Source organism: Triticum urartu, chromosome 5A, assembly GCF_056163025.1.
Source record: "Triticum urartu cultivar PI428250 chromosome 5A, HENAU_Tu73, whole genome shotgun sequence".
NCBI lineage: Eukaryota > Viridiplantae > Streptophyta > Magnoliopsida > Poales > Poaceae > Triticum > Triticum urartu.
Window position 1 is genome coordinate 60,308,178 of NC_141877.1, and position 20,189 is coordinate 60,328,366.

Genomic DNA, 20,189 nt, shown 5'->3' on the forward strand with positions numbered 1-20,189 from the left:
CGTAAGGGGCTGATTTGGATCCATATGTTTCATGCTATGGTTAGGTTTACCTTAATACTTCTGTTGTAGTTGCGGATGCTTGCAATAGAGGTTAATCATAAGTGGGATGCTTGTTCAAGTAAGAACATCACCCAAGCACCGGTCCACCCACATATCAAATTATCAAAGTATCGAACGCGAATCATATGAACGTGATGAAAACTAGCTTGACGATATTCCCATGTGTCCTCGGGAGTGCTTTTCCTATTATAAGAGTTTGTTCCGGCTTGTCCTTTGCTACAAAAAGGATTGGGCCACCTTGCTGCACTTTATTTACTTTTGTTACTTGTTGATCGTTACAATTTACCTTATCACAAAACTATCTGTTACCACTTATTTCAGTACTTGCGGAGAATACCTTGCTGAAAACCGCTTATCATTTCCTTCTGCTCCTCGTTGGGTTCGATACTCTTACTTACCGAAAGGACTACGATAGATCCCCTATACTTGTGGGTCATCAGTGAGGTTCATTCTGTGAAGAGTGCTCAGTTCAGGTACACAAGTATTGACAGATGCTCAGCTCAGTTCAGAGTGTGATGCCTGTCCTAGGGAAAAATATGTACATGAACAACACTTTTATATGAGAAGTTTAGGCTGTGAATAATGCTCAGTTCAGTTACACCAGTATAGGCAGATGTAACTTGTGTGCTAACACATTCTCTTTTTTATGCTAGCAGGATGAGATATGCAGAAAGAAGCTTAGAAGTTCCCAGCAGCAAGTACACAACCCTAAGCCTATACGCGTTGCGCCACCCCCTCAATGGGTCACACCTCAAACGCACCAACAACATTACCAACCTGCTCCACACCAAAATTGGATGACACCCGAAACACATGCAGACTTCCAAGATGCTGGGTCACAACCCTATCCGCACCACTTTGCACCTCCACCTAATTGGGTGACACCGGAAATCCCCCGCGGGTTCTTTGTATCCACCAGCAGACTTCCAAGCACATCGATGGAGGAGGGTGTTAGCTCAAGTCCTGTTGTAAATATGGAGGTTATCCTGGTGTGGCTCGTCAATGCCAAAGGGCAGCAACTAAACCGAATCCCAGGACAAATCCAACAGGAACACACACACGGAGGAGAGTGCTCTGCACACTACCGCCCTTGGATGCTACTTTTGCTACAACTCAGGATTGTACGGGACATAAGGTAGATGGATTGCTTCACAGAACAAAAGACAAAACTAAAACCAGGATCGCAATACCTCCACAACCACCACAAGCAAAAAGGACGCAAACAAGAGAGAGGCCATCTTCAGCCCTCATTCCCGCATCCTGCTATGATAACTCCATCGTGCTCCATCCCAGAGGGCCAACAACAGACTCAGAGTTGCGATCATACACGCACGTAAGTGAGCAAAATTTAAGTATGTATATATGCATCTTGTATGATCTGCAATTTTTCTGCTCCCTCTAGGATAACAAGTTTATAAACTGCATTTTAACATGCCGTTTGGATTATTTTTTCTTTTTCCGCAGATGCCAGATCTCCTGGATTATCTAATACCAAGACTAAAGATGCGATTCCAGAATGTAGAGAAAGCAAGGGAATTTTACAACAGATATGCCAGACAGGCTGGTTTTGGAATAAAGAAGACGGGAGGGAATGAAAATCACAAGTATTTTTTTGTGCGTTCCAAGGGAAACACACAACTTCTGTTTCAAAGGCTGATAGGAAGCAAAACAAAACATCGCAGAGGACAGGCTGCAATGCAAGAATGAGGGTGAAGGTGCAGGAGGATAACACATGTGTGGTAGTGGACATTGAGTACAATCATAATCATCACCTCATGCAAACTGATGACATGCTCGTATTCTTGCGCTCACACAAAAATTATGACCCCACTATTTTGGAGTACGGAAAGCTCTTGCAGTACGATGATGTCAAACATACAACAATCATGTCCATGCTATCCGAAAATCAAGATGGAAGCTACTTCCTAAGAATGACCGGACGAGTGTCAGGACCCCGATTCTAACTCACACCGATCTAGCCTGTAACACCTCATACCACTTTGCGGCCTCACACACGGTATCCCCACGGGTGTCGCCTTACCATGGCCCGGGACCGTTTGCGCCTTTTGGCTCACGTATATGATAGTGTCGCTAGCATCCATATGACAGAGAACCCGGGCCGACATGGCTAGTCGTGATCCCAAAGCGGCACTAACCCATGGGGACAGGCATACATGAATCAACTTCGAACATGTCGGTCAGCAGCGTGTGTATCCGGGCTTTAGCACTGGGCTAACAGGACTCCGGTAACCCAGGCTGTAGCAGGCTAGGAAGGACTCCAGAGGTCACCGCATGACATTTCCCCGAAGGGACAGACACAGGAACGAAGTGAAACACATGCCGGCCAGTTAAGTGTCCTGAGCAGTAGTGCTGGGCTAGCAGGACTCCGGTGAACCGGGCTGTAGCGGACTACTATGGCTCATGGAAGCACAAGACTACATTTCCCCTTAAGAGAGGCTGCCAAAGATAAACAACTAGATTGTCGGATCCCACACATACCAAGCATTTCAATCATACACACAATATGCTCAATATGTGTAAATACAACATGGCATCACAACATAACTCTACGACTCCAGTATTTATTCATTAGGCTCCGAGGAGCCAGAAATACAAACATGGGTCTCATGACCCAACAATCATAGCATACAAATCAAGCACATGCGGAAGCTTAACATGTCTGAGTACATACATCTACAAATGGAAAAGGCTAAGAAGCCTGACTATCTACCAGACCCTGCCGAGGGCACAAGATCGTAGCTGAGGTATCAAGCTAAACGTCGAAGTCCACACGGAACTACTAGCGAGACTGACGTCTCTCTGCAAAAACATAGAGTAGGCAAACGTGAGTACAAATGTACCCAGCAAGACTTACATTAGAACTAACTACATATGCATCGGTATCAACAAAGGGGTAGTGGAGTTTAACTGCAGCAAGCCAGCTTTGACTCAGTGGCTAACCTGAACTACGACTGCAAGCAACTCTTTTGAGGTGGCGCACACGAGTCCACATATTCACCATATCAATACACCACTATGGATCCGCTCCCGTCTCCCTACGAGAACGCCATCCATAGCACTCACGCTTATCTTGCGAGTTTTAGAGTATCCACTTTCACTTGTCTATGAACTGTTATAGGCAACCCAGAAGTCCATTACCGCGGACACGGCTATTCGAATAGATGATGTTAACCCTGCAGGGGTGTACTTCTTCACACACGCTCTCACCACTTACCGCCGTTTACACGACCTGTACTCGGAAACCTTCAAGTGGAAGCCCAACGAGGGTGTCGTCCATGACCTACCTAAACACTCAAGTCTATAGTCCAGGTTTATCGCCTATCCAGGTTCCATCCGCAGGGCGTCCGGCCGAGGTTTCCACATACGGCCCCGAACGATGTGAACAGGGTTCCCGAGACACCAAATGGGCGCCCGGTACACCGTGCCATGGTGTATCTACCGCATCATAGCCCACCCCTAGGGTCAATGCTACGCATGGCCGCCAACACATATCCTATAAACACCAGAAACTAGTTGCAACTCCTGGACAGAGGACAAGGGTGATCAAGAAGCCGAGAGGGTCCATTGGTTTCGGGCCCAATGCATGGTAGTAACTGTTTCATGGAACACAAACACAGAACTCAGTTCCTAAGGACGGCTTCAATGAGACAACCCACCATGTACTCCTACATGGCCTCTCACCGCTACCTTGACCAAATCGTGTTCACACACTTAGCTCTCAACAGTAGGACATGTTTACAATTCCTCCCCGATGAATCAGACCTAACTCAACTCTAAGCAGTAGCAGGCATGATAAACAAACATGAATGAGTAGGCACATCAGGGCTCAAACAACTCCTACTCATGCTAGTGGGTTTCATCTATTTACTGTGGCAATGACAGGTCATGCAGAGGAAAAGAGTTTAACTACCGCAGCATGTAACAGTTGAATTGTTGTTGTCCTAATGCAGTAAAAGAGAGCAGGAGCGAGAGAGTGGGATTGTATCAGGCTGAACAAGGGGTTTTTGCTTGCCTGGCACTTTTGAAGATATTATAGCTCTTCATCGGTGTCATCGAACTCATCGTCGAAAGCACGTCTATCGAGAGGGGACAATCACCGGCAACTAAGAAAGAACACAATCAATGCAATGCACAACATGATGCACGATAATGACATGGCAGTATGTTGTTGATTGAGCTAATGCAACTAGCAACACAATTAAATGAAGTTGGTTTGAACCCAAAGTTCAAATTCAAACTCCACATGTGGTTATTTAAATACCATTCATTTGATTTGTCCTAAACAGTGGCCTTAAGTTGTTCTAACATGCATGAAAATGGTACAGATGGATTCCTTGAATTTTTCTGATAATTTTTCATATATAATTTATTTAATTTGGAGCTATAGATTAATTTCTATGATTTTTAGAAGTTTTGGGCATTTTCTGGAATTTCCTGAATAAACTTAAATCCAGAAAATGATTTATAGCATCAGCATGACGTCTGTGTGACATCAGCAGGTCAACTGAGCTGTTCTGGGTCAAAACTGACCAGTGGGTCCCACTGGTCAGTGACATGGTGCTGGCCAGGGTCACTGACAGGTGGGCCCGGTCAACGGCCACGTCAGCGTAGTCAAAACTGACACATGGCCCCACGGTAATTAGATTATCCTTAAACTATTTGGTTAGCCTGTTAGTAATGCGGTGGGGCCCGGCTGTCATTGACTGCAGGGGGTAATTAGTAGGGTGCTTAGGCCCTAATGGCTAGTTACGCCGGCGGTTAGTCACCGGCGACCACAGCCGACGGCGGAGGTACTCCGTCCGGCCGATTCCGGCGGCCGTTTGAAGCGCGGCTCGGCTCTTTCGAAAGCTCGCAGAGAGGCGCATTGGGTGGTGCAAGTGGCAGCTGCAAGGGAGGGCTGTGGCTTCGCCGGCGTTGAGGTGGGCGGCGGCGGTGCTCGGGCACATGCGGGCAGCAATGCTACGGGGCACGGGCGAGCTAGCAAAAGGGATATTCGGCCTCCTGGAGGCACGACGAGCTCGTTGCCGTGCTGTGCAATGACGGGCGCATGCTGCAATGGTGGCGCACGACAAGGCAGGCGGCGGCGGAGCTCGGCCATGGCGGCAGCGCTAGCTAGAGGTCGAGCGAAGCAACGAGGTTAGGGGTAGGGGAAAGAGGGGCTCACGGAGGACTCGCAGAGAAGCTCAGAGTGCTCGGGGAGGTCCTGTAGCTCCTGAATCGGCGGCGAGGATCCGCGGCGACAGGCGAGGGGAACGACGGTGTTGGCGAGGCTTCAGGGCGTCCAGCATCGCGTGAGTCGTCGAGTAGGCGTAGACGACAGAGGCGGAGCTCATGGGCACGACAGAGGGGCGAGGGGGTGGCTCTGGTGACGGCTATGGCGAATGGCGGCGAGGATGGCGCTCGGCCATCGCGGGAGAGGGTGAGCGAGACGAGGGGGGAGAGAGGGGAGAGGTGCAGGGGGTGTTGGGCATCTCCATGGCGTGGCTGGAAGCGCCCGGTCGTCGCGCTGGAGCAGGAAGTGGCGTCATCGGCCGCGTGTGTGCAGGCACGCAGCTGCTTCTCCTCCTGGCAGGAGGAAGAAGACGACGTTGCCCCTGTGGGCTGGGCCAGAATAGGAGTTGGGCCAGGCAGGTAAGTCAGGTAAGGCCCTGCCTTTTCTATTTTCTGTTGGTTCTGTTTTCTATTTTTTTTGAAGTTTGTTTTGAGTTTGGTTTTCAAACAAACCAATTTTTATGCTTCTGAAAATTATTTTGTGGACTTAAGAAACTAGTTCAGAGCCACATGCAAATTTTCAAAATTATTGGGCTTGTATCTATTTTATAGTAAATATAAACCCAAATCAAATAGCTAGTGATTTAATTCAAATGCCCAAGAATAATTATTTCTGTGATTCCAAAAATATTGGTTTGAGTTATAGCTCTTGCCAATATTTTTAGAGGTTAGCAGGAACATTTTGTTGGGCTCATTTGAAACAATTTTTAATGTTGATCATTTTTGTAAAAGACTTATGAGGCTTTCCACTTTCCCCAATTCAACTTTTAATAAAATTTAAACATGATGCAACAAGATCAAGCAAGGACAACAGGGGCTGAGCTAGGGCTGTGACAACTCACCCCCACTAAACAAGAATCTCGTCTCGAGATTCAAGACGTGAGGTAAGAAGACAGAGGGGTCATAAAGCTAACACGTTCTTCATGATCCGATTGCCCTCATTGAAGATGTTGATTCATTGCTTCAAATTGATCTTGTTTGCCTTCTGGATCTTCATCCAACACGATGACGACAGAAGAAACTCTATAGGAATAGATCTTCTCGAAGATCGAACAACTCACGATCAACTTATGGGGTGAGATGTGGGAACATGTCTCGAGCTGAGACACAAAACACATATCAAGAGGGGAGGAAAGAAACAAATGACGAGGTTTCAGTTTGGCAGGCTACAATTCCCCGCTCGAATAAGATGGAGCATGAATTTCAAAGTAGCAAGGAGATATTTGCCATGATTTCATAACGTGATATCTTAAGGAAGGTGACTCGTAGAATTATCCCCTTAAGTGGCAAAAAGAATTACTTTTGATACAAGGATCATTGAAACTCTTTATACCAGCCTAAGGCAATTTACGAACGATCGTTTGACGGAGTACGGAAGAACGACACGCTCGGGCTAGAATGGATGATGTGGACTACCTTGTTGAAGACAACGTAAGGGATGATTTTTCTTATCATCGAAAATGGATGGGACCCATGGTAGGTCCGCTTTTGAAGATGATCTTGGACAACAACTGCTGAGAAGGCGGATCATAGTGAAAGGGCACAATAGTGGTGCAAGCTGGGGAAAAAATGCAAATGTTGGGATTGATTCTAGTAACTGGGGAGAACCCAACAGTAGAGAGAGATTCCACTATCGGAAAGGTTATAACATAACCAAGGAAACTGAAAGCATATCCCAATTAATGCCGACGATAAATCCTAGTGATTTCGCGTGCTCTCAAGAACTTGAGCATTCCCATATTCATCAAGGTTCTACCAACATCCGTGTCGAGGATCCTGGCAACACATCTTACTACCTTGACAAATAGTGATGGACAATGCAGATGCATAGAAAGACACCCCTTTCTCAGATTTCACCTTAGCGAGGCCAAGGGAACAAAATCTGGATGATTGACCGAGAGACATTTAGCACCCCGCTTCTAATGTTCTCCTTGATGTGCTAGCGCAACCCATTTGTAGATATGGTTTGATAACTAGAACATCAATTAAAAGGTCGGACTTCGGAAGCTTAAGAATCCATAAGGAATAACTACGGAGGCAGATCCTGCGAGATCCTTATGGGGAGGTGACCAACTTCTTCAACCAAGATATTACAATAATAGACCTTCCGGCTAGGTGGGTTGGCCACGACATCCACGTTACCGGGTTACCGAGAGACCAATATTATAATTCTTGGGACACGTTCCAACCATCATATCTTCCTAAGATCCAGATCTGGTTGGTGTCAGGATATTCCAGACTCGTCGAATCTAGAAAGAAAAATGAAAGTTTGCAACACAAATCAATGAGATGACGTTGCGAGATTCTCGGGAAATGAGCTACGATAGCAAGCTTCAAAACATGAGCTGGTTCTGCTACAAACCTGTGAACATGGTGTCCAAAACAAGCATGACCACTTAGTAGTCTTATAATAAAACACTACCGAGTTCCGGTGGGGAACCATCGTCGAGGATATCGAAGTCCTTCTATAAGCCCGGGTTAGCTCTTAGGAAGGAGCTTCTTCTCCTTGAACAATTCAATCAGTAGCTTGGTGTGCTAGGGAATACATATGGGATGAAAATGATCAGTCTATCAGACCATAGAATACTTCGCACATGCATGACTGACTTGGGATGATTCCAGAGGAAGCAAAAACAAGCTTTCTCGAATTCACGGCGACAACTTGCATCGATTGCACGTGAACTTAGAGGAAGTCATTACTTCCATCCAAACATATACTTCATGAACGGGGCATGAAGAAAATGCTTACACAAGTTTCCAACACTAGCTGGATGTTCAACACAAATCATGGAGGAGACAAAATGCCGCTGATGGGCTCAACAGCAACTCATCGGAGTTTCCATATCACTGGACTTCCACCATTATGTGAACAATGTGATAGTATTGGTCAGACCAAAGATGTAATGGTGTATGCTCGAGGAGTCAACCACGAGTAAGACAACATTATGAACATCGTTGGTTCTGGTTTGATTTGAGGATAGCCCACACTCAAAACAAAGTTTGGACAAGATGATAGATCCAACAACTGATCACGAGGACCAATCGATGAAGGTATCATCTTTCTTCAACACACACACAAAAGATATCCCTTGACACGAACTAAGTCAGACAAGCTTTTATCTTCCAACTCTCCAAGTTGTTGTTTAGCTTAACCAACTAGCTCAGGGGTATCCAACACAGGTTCTTGGAGAATGGGTGGTTTGGAGGAAAACCAGCATGATCACGAACTCAACATAGCGGTCAGGTGACAATCTGGTAATACTTCCGAGAAGATATTCGGAACATCACAAACCACCGATATGTTACTATGCTCGAGAACAATCTTTCTTTCGAGGCAAGATGATATGATCAAATAAGAAAGGGGTTGAATAATCCTAACTCATTGATCGAAGAGTGCACCAGAAATAAGGACAAGGTAGCACGATCAATCCTAGAATAGTGTTTCGATAACCAACACGCTAGGAATGATATTAGTGTCCATTAACTACCAAGCAACACGGTTGCTAGGAGTATTGATTTTACACATCATGGTTCACTTGCCGGCATTCCGGTTGCGACAACACGGGACCGAGGAATGAAAAATGATGGCACGAAGTATCACTGCATCAAGAGTTCATAGGATGGTGTGCAATTTCCATGACATTCTTGATATAAATATGGTAATACTCCAAGGTAGAATAGAATCAAAAGCTGGATTGGCATTTGATTTGCGGATTACAACTATTTTGACCCAATCCTAGAAATGGATGAGGTACTGGAGTTTGTTTCTCCTAGTCATTCCGAAATAGAACGGCTCGACGGACCACAAGAATAATAGGCACCGATGAACGAATGCTCACATACTCTTGACTATCAATTGATGGATGAAGGTCGAAATATAACGGAAGGGGGACAACTCAAGAGGACATATATCCTTTTGAGTTTGTGGATGCATAGATTAATATGTCGAACCAAGTTCAACAGGTTTCTTCCAGATAACCCATGCAGAAAGGTAGAACTGGCAGAATCACAATTATGAATGGAGAACTCCTCAAGAGTACTCTGATTGTGATATTTTGGTTCAAAGAACTTCTGCCTTAATGGTTCATGGTATTTGGAAGAAAGAAATACCACAAACCTCGAGGACTGTCGCAAGGTTACTAATATCTTAAGGGAACTAGCAAATACTAATAACATGAAGTAAGGTGAATCTCGGGTTCAAACCCAGGAGTAGAATACCTACTAACTAAATAACATCACGAGATGCTTTCAAGAATGATGGCCAGAATCATCACACTGGGGATACGAAAGCATTGCTAAATTCTCGAGGACACCTAGGGTCATAATACTAACTCCAACATACATGTCAAGGCAATGGAGTACCTCAATAGACCGATTAGCGTGATTAATCTGGCCCAAATGGACATCAGGAACATGGAGGAATGATTGCAAGTGCATCAGACTATCTAAAATCCTGGGATGACTCGGACAGCATAATGGATGTAAATGCTCAAAATGATTTGAGACATCCTGCAAAAATGGTGGCATAACCACTCAACATCACAATATCAAGGTTCTGAGGCCAGTTATGAACATATGGAAGTAGTAGGAACTGAACTGAGGCTTGAACTCAACAATCCTAGGTAACTACGGTTTAGTAACACGTCATCCTGAGAGATAGAAGAGAAGCCTAGTCCTTACTCCCCGTAGAAAAGAAGAGGTTGACTCAGAACAGAAGGGCATGAGGATAAGGAGTAAAAAGAGCCTTACGTTCCCACCCACAAACAATTCCCTTATATAACTAAAGCATTTCTAGACACGACTTCGACCAGCTTGGCTTGGTAATCCTATAGTCAGTCAGGCTCTAATACCAAAGCTGTCAGGACCCCGATTCTAAGTCACACCGATCTAGCCTGTAACACCTCATATCACTTTGCTGCCTCACACACGGTATCCCCACGGGTGTCGCCTAACCATGGCCCAGGACCGTTTGCGCCTTTTGGCTCATGTATATGATAGTGTTGCTAGCATCCATATGACAGAGAACCCGGGCCGACATGGCTAGTCGTGAACCCAAAGCGGCACTAACCCATGGGGACAGGCATACATGAATCAACTTCGAACATGTCGGTCAGCAGCGTGTGAATCCGGGCTGTAGCACTGGGCTAACAGGACTCCGGTAACCCGGGCTGTAGCAGGCTAGGCAGGACTCCGGAGGTCACCGCGTGACATTTCCCCGAAGGGACAAACACAAGAACGAAGTGAAACACATGCCGGCCAGTCAAGTGTCCTGAGCAGTAGTGCTGGGCTAGCAGGACTCCGGTGAACCGGGCTATAGCGGACTACTATGTCTCATGGAAGCACAAGACTACATTTCCCCATAAGAGAGGCTGCCAAAGATAAACAACTAGATTGTCGGATCCCACACATACCAAGCATTTCAATCATACACACAATATGCTCGATATGTGTAAATACAACATGGCATCACAACATAACTCTACGACTCAAGTATTTATTCATTAGGCTCCGAGGAGCCAGAAATACAAACATGGGTCTCATGACCCAACAATCATAGCATAAAAATCAAGCACGTGCAGAAGCTTAACATGTCTGAGTACAGACATCTACAAATGGAAAAGGCTAAGAAGCCTGACTGTCTACCAGACCCTACCGAGGGCACAAGATCGTACCTAAGGTATCAAGCTAAACGTCAAAGTCCACACGGAACTACTAGCGAGACTGACGTCTCTCTGCAAAAACATAGAGTAGGCAAAGGTGAGTACAAATGTACCCAGCAAGACTTACATCAGAACTAACTACATATGCATCGGTATCAACAAAGGGGTAGTGGATTTTAACTGCAGCAAGCCATCTTTGACTCAGTGGCTAACCTGAACTACGACTGCAAGCAACTCTTTTGAGGTGGCGCACACGAGTCCAGATATTCACCATATCAATACACCACTATGGATCCGCTCCCGTCTCCCTACGAGAACGCCATCCATAGCACTCACGCTTATCTTGCGAGTTTTAGAGTATCCACTTTCACTTGTCTATGAACTGTTATAGGCAACCCAGAAGTCCATTACTGCGGACACGGCTATTCGAATAGATGATGTTAACCCTGCAGGGGTGTACTTCTTCACACAGCTCTCACCACTTACCGCCGTTTACACGACATGTACTCGGCAACCTTCAAGCGGAAGCCCAACGAGGGTGTTGGCCACGGCCTACATAAAACTCAAGTATCTAGTCCAGGTTTATTGCATATCCAGGTTCCATCCATAGGGAGTCCGGCCGAGGTTTCCACATACAGCCCCGAACGATGTGAACAGGGTTCCCGAGACACCAAACGGGCGCCCGGTACACCGTGCCACGGTGTATCTACCGCATCATAGCCCACCCCTAGGGTCAGCGCTACGCACAGCCGCCAACACATATCCTATAAACACCAGAAACTAGTTGCAACTCCTGGACAAAGGACAAGGGTGATCAAGAAGCCGAGAGGGTCCATTGGTTTCGGGCCCAATGCGTGGTAGTAACTGTTTCATGGATCACAAACACAGAACTCAGTTCCTAAGGATGGCTTCAATGAGACAACCCACCATGTACTCCTACATGGCCTCTCACCGCTACCTTTACCAAATCGTGTTCACACACTTAGCTCTCAACAGTAGGACATGTTTACAATTCCTCCCCGATGAATCAAACCTGACTCAACTCTAAGCAGTAGCAGGCATGACAAACAAACATGAATGAAGTAGGCACATCAGGGCTCAAACAACTCCTACTCACGCTAGTGGGTTTCATCTATTTACTGTGGCAATGACAGGTCATGCAGAGGAAAATGGTTTAACTACCGCAGCATGTAACAGTTGAATCGTTGTTGTCCCAATGCAGTAAAAGAGAGCAGGAGCGAGAGTGTGGGATTGTATCAGGATGAACAAGGGGTTTTTGCTTGCCTGGCACTTCTGAAGATATTATAGCTCTTGATCGGTGTCATCGAACTCATCATCAGAAGCACGTCTATCGAGAGGGGACAATCACCGGGAACTGAGAAAGAACACAATCAATGCAATGCACAACATGATGCATGATAATGACATGGCAGTATGTTGTTGATTGAGCTAATGCAACTAGCAACACAATTAAATTAAGTTGGTTTGAACCCAAAGTTCAAATTCAAACTCCACATGTCATTATTTAAATACCATTCATTTGATTTGTCCTAAACAGTGGCCTTAAGTTGTTCCAACATGCATGAAAATGGTACAGATGGATTCCTTGAATTTTTCTGATAATTTTTCATATATAATTTATTTCATTTGGAGCTATAGATTAATTTCTATGATTTTTAGATGTTTTGGGCATTTTCTGGAATTTCCTGAATAAACTTAAATCCAGAAAATGATTTATAGCGTCAGCATGATGTCTGTGTGACATCAGCAGGTCAACTGAGCTGTTCTGGGTCAAAACTGACCAGTGGGTCCCACTGGTCAGTGACACGGTGCTGGCCAGGGTCACTGACAGGTGGGCCCGATCAACGGCCACGTAAGCGTAGTCAAAACTGACACGTGGCCCCACGGTAATTAGATTATCCTTGAACTATTTGGTTAGCCGGTTAGTAATGCGGTGGGGCCCGGCTGTCATTGACTGCAGGGGGTAATTAGCAGGGTACTTAGGCCCTAATGGCTGGTTACACCGGCGGTTAGTCACCGGTGACCACAGCCGATGGCGGAGGTACTCCGTCCGGCCGATTCCGGCGGCCGTTTGTTGCGCGGCTAGGCTCTTTCGAAAGCTCGCAGAGAGGCGCGTCGGGTGGTGCAAGTGGCAGCTGCAAGGGAGGGCTGTGGCTTCGCCGGCGTTGAGGTGGGCGGCGGCGGCGCTCGGGCACATGCGAGCAGCGGTGCTACGGGGCACGGGCGAGCTAGCAAAAGGGATAGCCGGCCTCCTGGAGGCACGACAAGCTCGTTGGCGTGCTCTGCAACGACGGGCGCGGGCTGCAATGGTGGCGCACGACAAGGCAGGCGGCGGCGAAGCTCGGCCATGGCGGCAGCGCTAGCTAGAGGTCGAGGGAAGCAACGAGGTTAGGGGTAGGGGAAAGAGGGGCTCACGGAGGACTCGCAGAGAAGCTCAGAGTGCCCGGGGAGGTCCTGTAGCTCCTGAATCGGCGGCGAGGATCTGCGGCGACCGACGAGGGGAACAACGGTGTTGGCGAGGCTTCAGGGTGTCCGGCGTCGCGTGAGTCGTCGAGGAGGCATAGACGACAGAGGCGGAGCTCATGGGCACGACAGAGGGGCAAGGGGGTGGCTCTGGTGACGGCTACAGAGACCGGCGGCGAGGATGGCCCCCGGCCATCGCGGGAGAGGGTGAGGGAGACGAGGGGGAGAGAGGGGAGAGGTGCAGGGGGTGCTGGGCGTCTCCGTGGCATGGCTGGAAGCGCCGGGTCGTCGCGCTGGAGCAGGAGGTGGCGTCATCGGCCGCGCGTGTGCAGGCACATAGCTGCTTCTCCTCCTCGCAGGAGGAAGAAGACGGCGTTGCCCCTGTGGGCTGGGCCAGAACAGGAGTTGGGCCAGGCAGGTAAGTCAGGTAAGGCCCTGCCTTTTCTATTTTCTGTTTGTTTTGTTTTCTTTTTTTTGAAGTTTGTTTTGAGTTTGGTTTTCAAACAAACCAATTTTTATGCTTCTGAAAATTATTTTGTGGACTTAAGAAACTAGTTCAGAGCCACATGAAAATTTTCAAAATTATTGGGCTTGTATCTATTTTATAGTAAATATAAACCCAAATCAAATAGCTAGTGATTTAATTCAAATGCCCAAGAATAATTATTTCTGTGATTCCAAAAATATTGGTTTGAGTTATAGCTCTTGCCAATATTTTTAGAGGTTAGCAGGAACATTTTGTTGGGCTCATTTGAAACAATTTTTAATGTTGATCATTTTTGTAAAAGACTTATGAGGCTTTCCACTTTCCCCAATTCAACTTTCAATAAAATTTAAACATGATGCAACAAGATCAAGCAAGGACAACAGGGGCTGAGCTAGGGCTGTGACAACTCACCCCCACTAAACAAGAATCTCGTCTCGAGATTCAAGACGTGAGGTAAGAAGACAGAGGGGTCATAAAGCTAACACGATCTTCATGATCCGATTGCCCTCATTGAAGATGTTGATTCATTGCTTCAAATTGATCTTGTTTGCCTTCTGGATCTTCATCCAACACGATGACGACAGAAGAAACTCTATAGGAATAGATCTTCTCGAAGATCGAACAACTCACGATCAACTTATGGGGTGAGATGTGGGAACATGTCTCGAGCTGAGACCCATTGCTAAGAAAAATAACAAATCCATGTTTGCATATAAATTGCAGGAAATCCATGAATGCAAGGAAAAATGATTTGGATGATGTATTGAAACTTGTATCTTTCTTTGAAGACATGAAGGCAATCGATGATGAGTTTTTCTATGACATACAAGTAGACAGCGACAAATCAATTAAAAACATTTTCTGGTCCAATGCAAGCTGCCGAGGAGCATATCAAGACTTTGGCGACCGCGTAACATTCGACACAACTTACAAGACCAACAGATTTCATATGCCTCTAGGAGTGTTTGTTGGAACAAACCATCATTTGCAGTCAACGATATTTGCTGTTGCCCTGATCAGAGACGAAGATGCAAAGTCATTCAAGTGGCTGTTTGATACATTTGTATGGTGCATGAACAACAAACACCTAACTTGCATTCTAACAGGTAAGTTAGAAAAAACTCTACAAGTTTCATCATCTTTTCAGTCTCTGGGTCTATATTGGGTATACTGGTTTTAACTGAAAATAATGTAAACCAAGCAGTTCAAACACTGTTAGCACAGAAGTCCAACAAACAATACAAGAAGAAAAATTATATGTCACATGTTTAGAAAATATAGTTCTGGATGTGAAGTTCAAATACAGGAATCATAGAAGTTCAAGGACATTGCTGTAAGAAAAAATATATGTAACATGTTCAGAAAAATATAGTTATGTATGTGAAGTTCAATCACTGGCACCACAGAAGTTCAAAAACACTGCTGTAAAAGAAAATATTGTGTGACATTACTAGGTAGTCCTACTGCTGCTTGTGAAGTTCAAGTACTTGTATCACATAAGTTCACCATTAGTGCAAGAACCAAGTTTCACTTTTTTAATTCATGCAAACCAGTGCCTGTCAATGGCGAAAGCTATACCACAATCATTCCCAAATACCGTCCACAAGCTATGCCATTGGCACATCCTAAAGAAGTTCAAGGAATACCTCGCATTGCTGTACAAAAAGTATACAACATTGAAAGAGGAGTTCACAACTATCTTAAACTGGCCGCTAATTCCAACAGAGTTTGAAGCTGCCTGGGCTGCACTCGTGCAGAAGTACAACCTGCAGAACGACCAGATGTTGATGCAGCTGTGGAGTGATAGGAAACTGTGGATATCAGCATATTACAAGAACATTTTCTTTGCTAGAATGACTTCTACACAATGAAGCGAGAGCATGAATCACGTGCTCAAGAGAGGGTTTGTCAAGGGGACCCAAAACCCACACAAGGTTGCTAGGCCGGTAAATGATTGCATACAAACTCGGATGCAGAAGGAGAACAAGCAAACAATGGCCAGCATGGTATTAAGACAAAAAGACACCCCCATATTGTGACTTCCTTGAACATGTGCACTTGGTATTTAAAAAATGAAACCCATGACTCTGCTTCGATTAATATCTTATTTTTTGACATGTGCAGAGCAATCCTGTGATAGAAAGAACTTACAGCTACGAGGAACACAAGGCTATCAAGTGCACGAGAGTCGTGTACAGCGAGATGAGGACTATGATGAGAAAATCCACACTATTTTGCGCAAAGCCTATAGTAGAGTCCACTAAGTACCTTGTGTACTACCACAACAAGGCTGGCCATGACGATGAAGAAAGATTTGTCTGGTCAAAGCATGAATTCCAGGTTGTAGCTGACCCAGAGAATGAAATATATGAGTGCGAATGCAAGCTTTGGACACACACAGGTGAGCAGAAAAACAAACTCATTAAATAGCTAAACTAGTAGTATCATATCAATATACGAAACTCATTGCTGGCTCACAAACTATGTATTCTGCATTCATCACAAAATGTAGGTCTGTTCTGCCTTCACATAATGAACATACTGGACTACCTGAAGCCTGACAAATTTCCAGACAAGTATATCCTCAAATGATACACAAAGACTGCAAAATCACAACCAACATTTGATACAAGGGATTCCAACATAACTACATAGGATGGCAGCTCAAGACTGTCCAAGCAAGACATCCTGCTGCAGCTAAATTTGACGGTTAACAAGAAAGCAATGAGATGTGACTAGCAATATGACAGAGCCTTCTATGTTCTCAAGAGGTTCGTGGAAGAACTTGATGCAATACATTCACCAAATCAAGCAGATGCTGATGAAAGGATGGCTGAACAGGATGCTGAAATTGAAGATGACCTTCATTATTATGAAGCTGAAATGCTCCAGACTGCTGCTCAAGCTGACCGATGCAAGCAGGATGTTGACCAATTAATGCAGCAGCAGCAGAAAGCGACAATAAAACTACCGCTGTACTCTGAAACAAAGGGTAGGAAGAAACTTTCTGCAGCAAAGAAAAGAGACCAGAGAGCTCAAATAGAGGAACCATCTGCAGATAGAGTCGTCGTGCTGGATGAGAATGGAGTGCCACTTGGACACATGCAATGTAGAGTGTGCAAAAAGGTTACAGGACACAACAAACTCACTTGCCCAACACTCTTAGAAAGAAACAATGCCGAGGAGGTCAAGCAAACCAAAGTTCAAAAATAGTAGCCCAAAGTTCTAAAACAAAACAAAGGACCAAACCCAGACAAAGCTAGCAGCAGGCTTTGCAACATATGCAAGGAATATGCTCCACACAATGCACAAACATGTCCGAAGAGCGCAGATGCTGAAAAGACAAGCCAAAAGCCAGAAAAGAAATAGAAAGCAAAACCAGAGCCAGCAACAAGAAAGTGGTGGAAGATGAAGATGAGGATGAGGAAGACGAAGATGAAGACATCATCGAAGAAGAGGAAGATGAAGACATCATCGAAGAAGAGGAAGATGAAGACATCATCGAAGAAGAGGAGGACGAAGAGGAATAGGAATATGAAGATAAAGAGGAAGAGGAAGATGAAGACGGAGACGAAGAGGAAGATGAAGATGAAGAGGTACATGTCAAACAAAAACCACTACAATCAAAGCCTAGGAGGAGCGCAAGGCTGATGAAGAATTAGACTAGGTCGAATAAACAAAGCAAACTTATGTCATGTCAGTGTGGAGAACATTATTCCACTATTAAAAAGTATTTTAGAAGAAGCTTACTTGAACTTCTATTGTTGAAGTTTCGAAGAAATAATACAGTAGAAGTTCAAGTAAGCTTACTGTAGAAGTCCTGGTATATTATGAGAGGAGGTGGTGTGCTGGTGATGTATTGCATGAAAGATATCAAGAATAAAATGAAATATTCATTGTGAAGTTCAAGTAAGCTTATTGTAGAAGTCCTGTTATATTATGAGAGGAGGTGTTGTGCTGGTGATGTATTCCATAAAAGTGCAAGTAGGAATAAAATGAAAATATGAACTATGAAATTCAAGTAAGCTTACTGTAGAAGTTCTGGTATATTATGAGAGGAGGTGCTGGTGTTGTGTGACGCCCCTGATTCAATCGTACACTAATCATACATGCAACGGTGTACGATCAAGATCAGGGACTCACGGGAAGATATCACAACACAACTCTAGACACAAATTGAAATAATACAAGCTTTATATTACAAGCCAGGGGCCTCGAGGGCTCGAATACATAAGCTCGAATACACAAGAGTCAGCGGAAACAACAATATCTGAGTACAGACATGAGTTAAACAAGTTTGCCTTAAGAAGGCTAGCACAAAAGCAACATCGATTGAAAAGGCAAGGCCTCCTGCCTGGGAGCCTCCTAACTACTCCTGGTCGTCGGCGGCCTCCACGTCGTAGTAGGCACCCTCGGTGTAGTAGTAATCGTCGATGGTGACATCTGGCACCTGGACTCCGTCATCTGGTTGCGTCATCTGAGAAGAATGGAAGAGAGGAAGCAAAGCAACCGTGAGTACTCATCCAAAGTACTCGCAAGCAAGGATCTACACTACATATGCATCGGTGTCAATGAAAGGGGTAGTATCTATGGACTGAACTGCAGAATGCCATAAGAGAAGGGGAAAGCCTAGCCTATCAAAGACTAGCATCTTCAAGCAGCTTCAAGCATCTTGCAACATCATAAGAGATAAGAGTAGCATAAAGTAAAGTAGTAGTAGTGTCATCAACCTCGCCCGGAGATCCTTCCTCGACTCCCTATGAGAAAGAAATCCCTGAGCCATACTATCCAGTTCTCATCTCAGGTGTCAGGTTATATTTGTATCGATCGGGATACAACTCCAAGTGTCCGTTACCATAGAACAGGCTATCGATAGATGTTTTCTTCCCTGCAGGGGTGCACCAACTTACCCACCACGCTCGGTTAACTCCGGCCAGACACACTTTCCGGGGTCATGCCCGGCCTCGGCCAAACGATATGCCGCAACCCGACCTAGGGTTAATAGAGAGGTCAGCACACCGAACTAACCCTATGCCCCCAGGGGTCATGGGCCATCGCCTCGGGAACTCTTGCACGCTGCGAACGCGGCCGGTGAGCAGACCTAGCTACCTCCTTAAAAAAGGCAGGTGCTTACGCAGTCCAACCCGACGCGTGTCGCTTAGTCGCTGACATCTATTAAGCTTCGGCTGATGTATAGACGCAAAACACACATACTATGCCCACGTGATGGTTAGTGCTATCAGGCCAGAGGCCCCTCGGATCAAATATCCAAATCATAGTGGATTAGGAGCACATGGTAATGATCAGAGACTCACGATCGATGTGACCCCGTCACCCCGTCTTGAGGACTTGCGGCAAGGGCTAAGAATGCCCGACCACGCCTCGTGCGTATCTCGCATGCACCTTCCAGGTCAACCCGACTACACATCACTCACAATTAAGCTCGCGCGGGTGCCCCTCAGGGCCGACCCGTCTATAGTAACATGGTTCAGTGTAACGTCATAGTAACCATAGTAACTATGTGTCTAACACCAAGGGGAACCCTAAGGAATCACCCTCGATGGATTCCACTCAATGTAATCATCAAGGGGAACATAAGAGGAACCACCCTCGAGGTTCACACTTGAGGGGTTGCACGACAGAGTCATATCGGAAGTGGTTAAGGAGGAATCACCCTCAATGACCACGACCGAATAGCTACACTACAGAGATCTCATCAGCAGTGATGTACGAGGTACCACCCCGGCACTCGATGGTAACTCGGCAGAGTCGAGCAACAAAAGGGGCGTGATGTGATGTGAGGTGTCGGGCTCTGGTCGTCAATCACGTTGATTGAGTCATCAATGATGAAGTAGGGGCAACAAGGACCAGGTGGGGGTCACTGATGGGTCACTAACCAACCTATAGTAAGCAGTTTAGGATAAGCAGGTAGGTAACAATAAGCAAGTTACAAAAGCAGGCTATGCATCAGAATAGGAGCAATCAATTACAGTAGAAAAATCTAATGCATGCATGAGAGAATGGAATGGGCGATGTTGGGATGATCAAAGGGGGGAGGGCTTGCCTGGAAGCTCCGCTGAAAGGGAAGAAGGGTCGTTGTCGGCGTAGTCGATCACAGGGGCAGCATCAGTTTGGGGGTTTACCAGAGAGAAGAGGGGGAAGAAACAGTAAATACAGAGCAAACAAGTCATCACAAGGCATAACAT

General features: G+C 45.7%; 1 protein-coding gene across 1 annotated transcript; it reads left to right on the forward strand.

Annotated features, from left to right (window-relative positions):
- The first annotated feature begins 15,545 nt into the window (after positions 1 to 15,545).
- On the forward strand, positions 15,546 to 15,854 carry LOC147968032 (protein FAR1-RELATED SEQUENCE 5-like). Its single transcript, XM_087523362.1, has one exon. The coding sequence runs from the start codon at positions 15,546 to 15,548 to the stop codon at positions 15,852 to 15,854; it is 309 nt and encodes a 102-aa protein (XP_087379488.1).
- Positions 15,855 to 20,189: the final 4,335 nt, after the last annotated feature.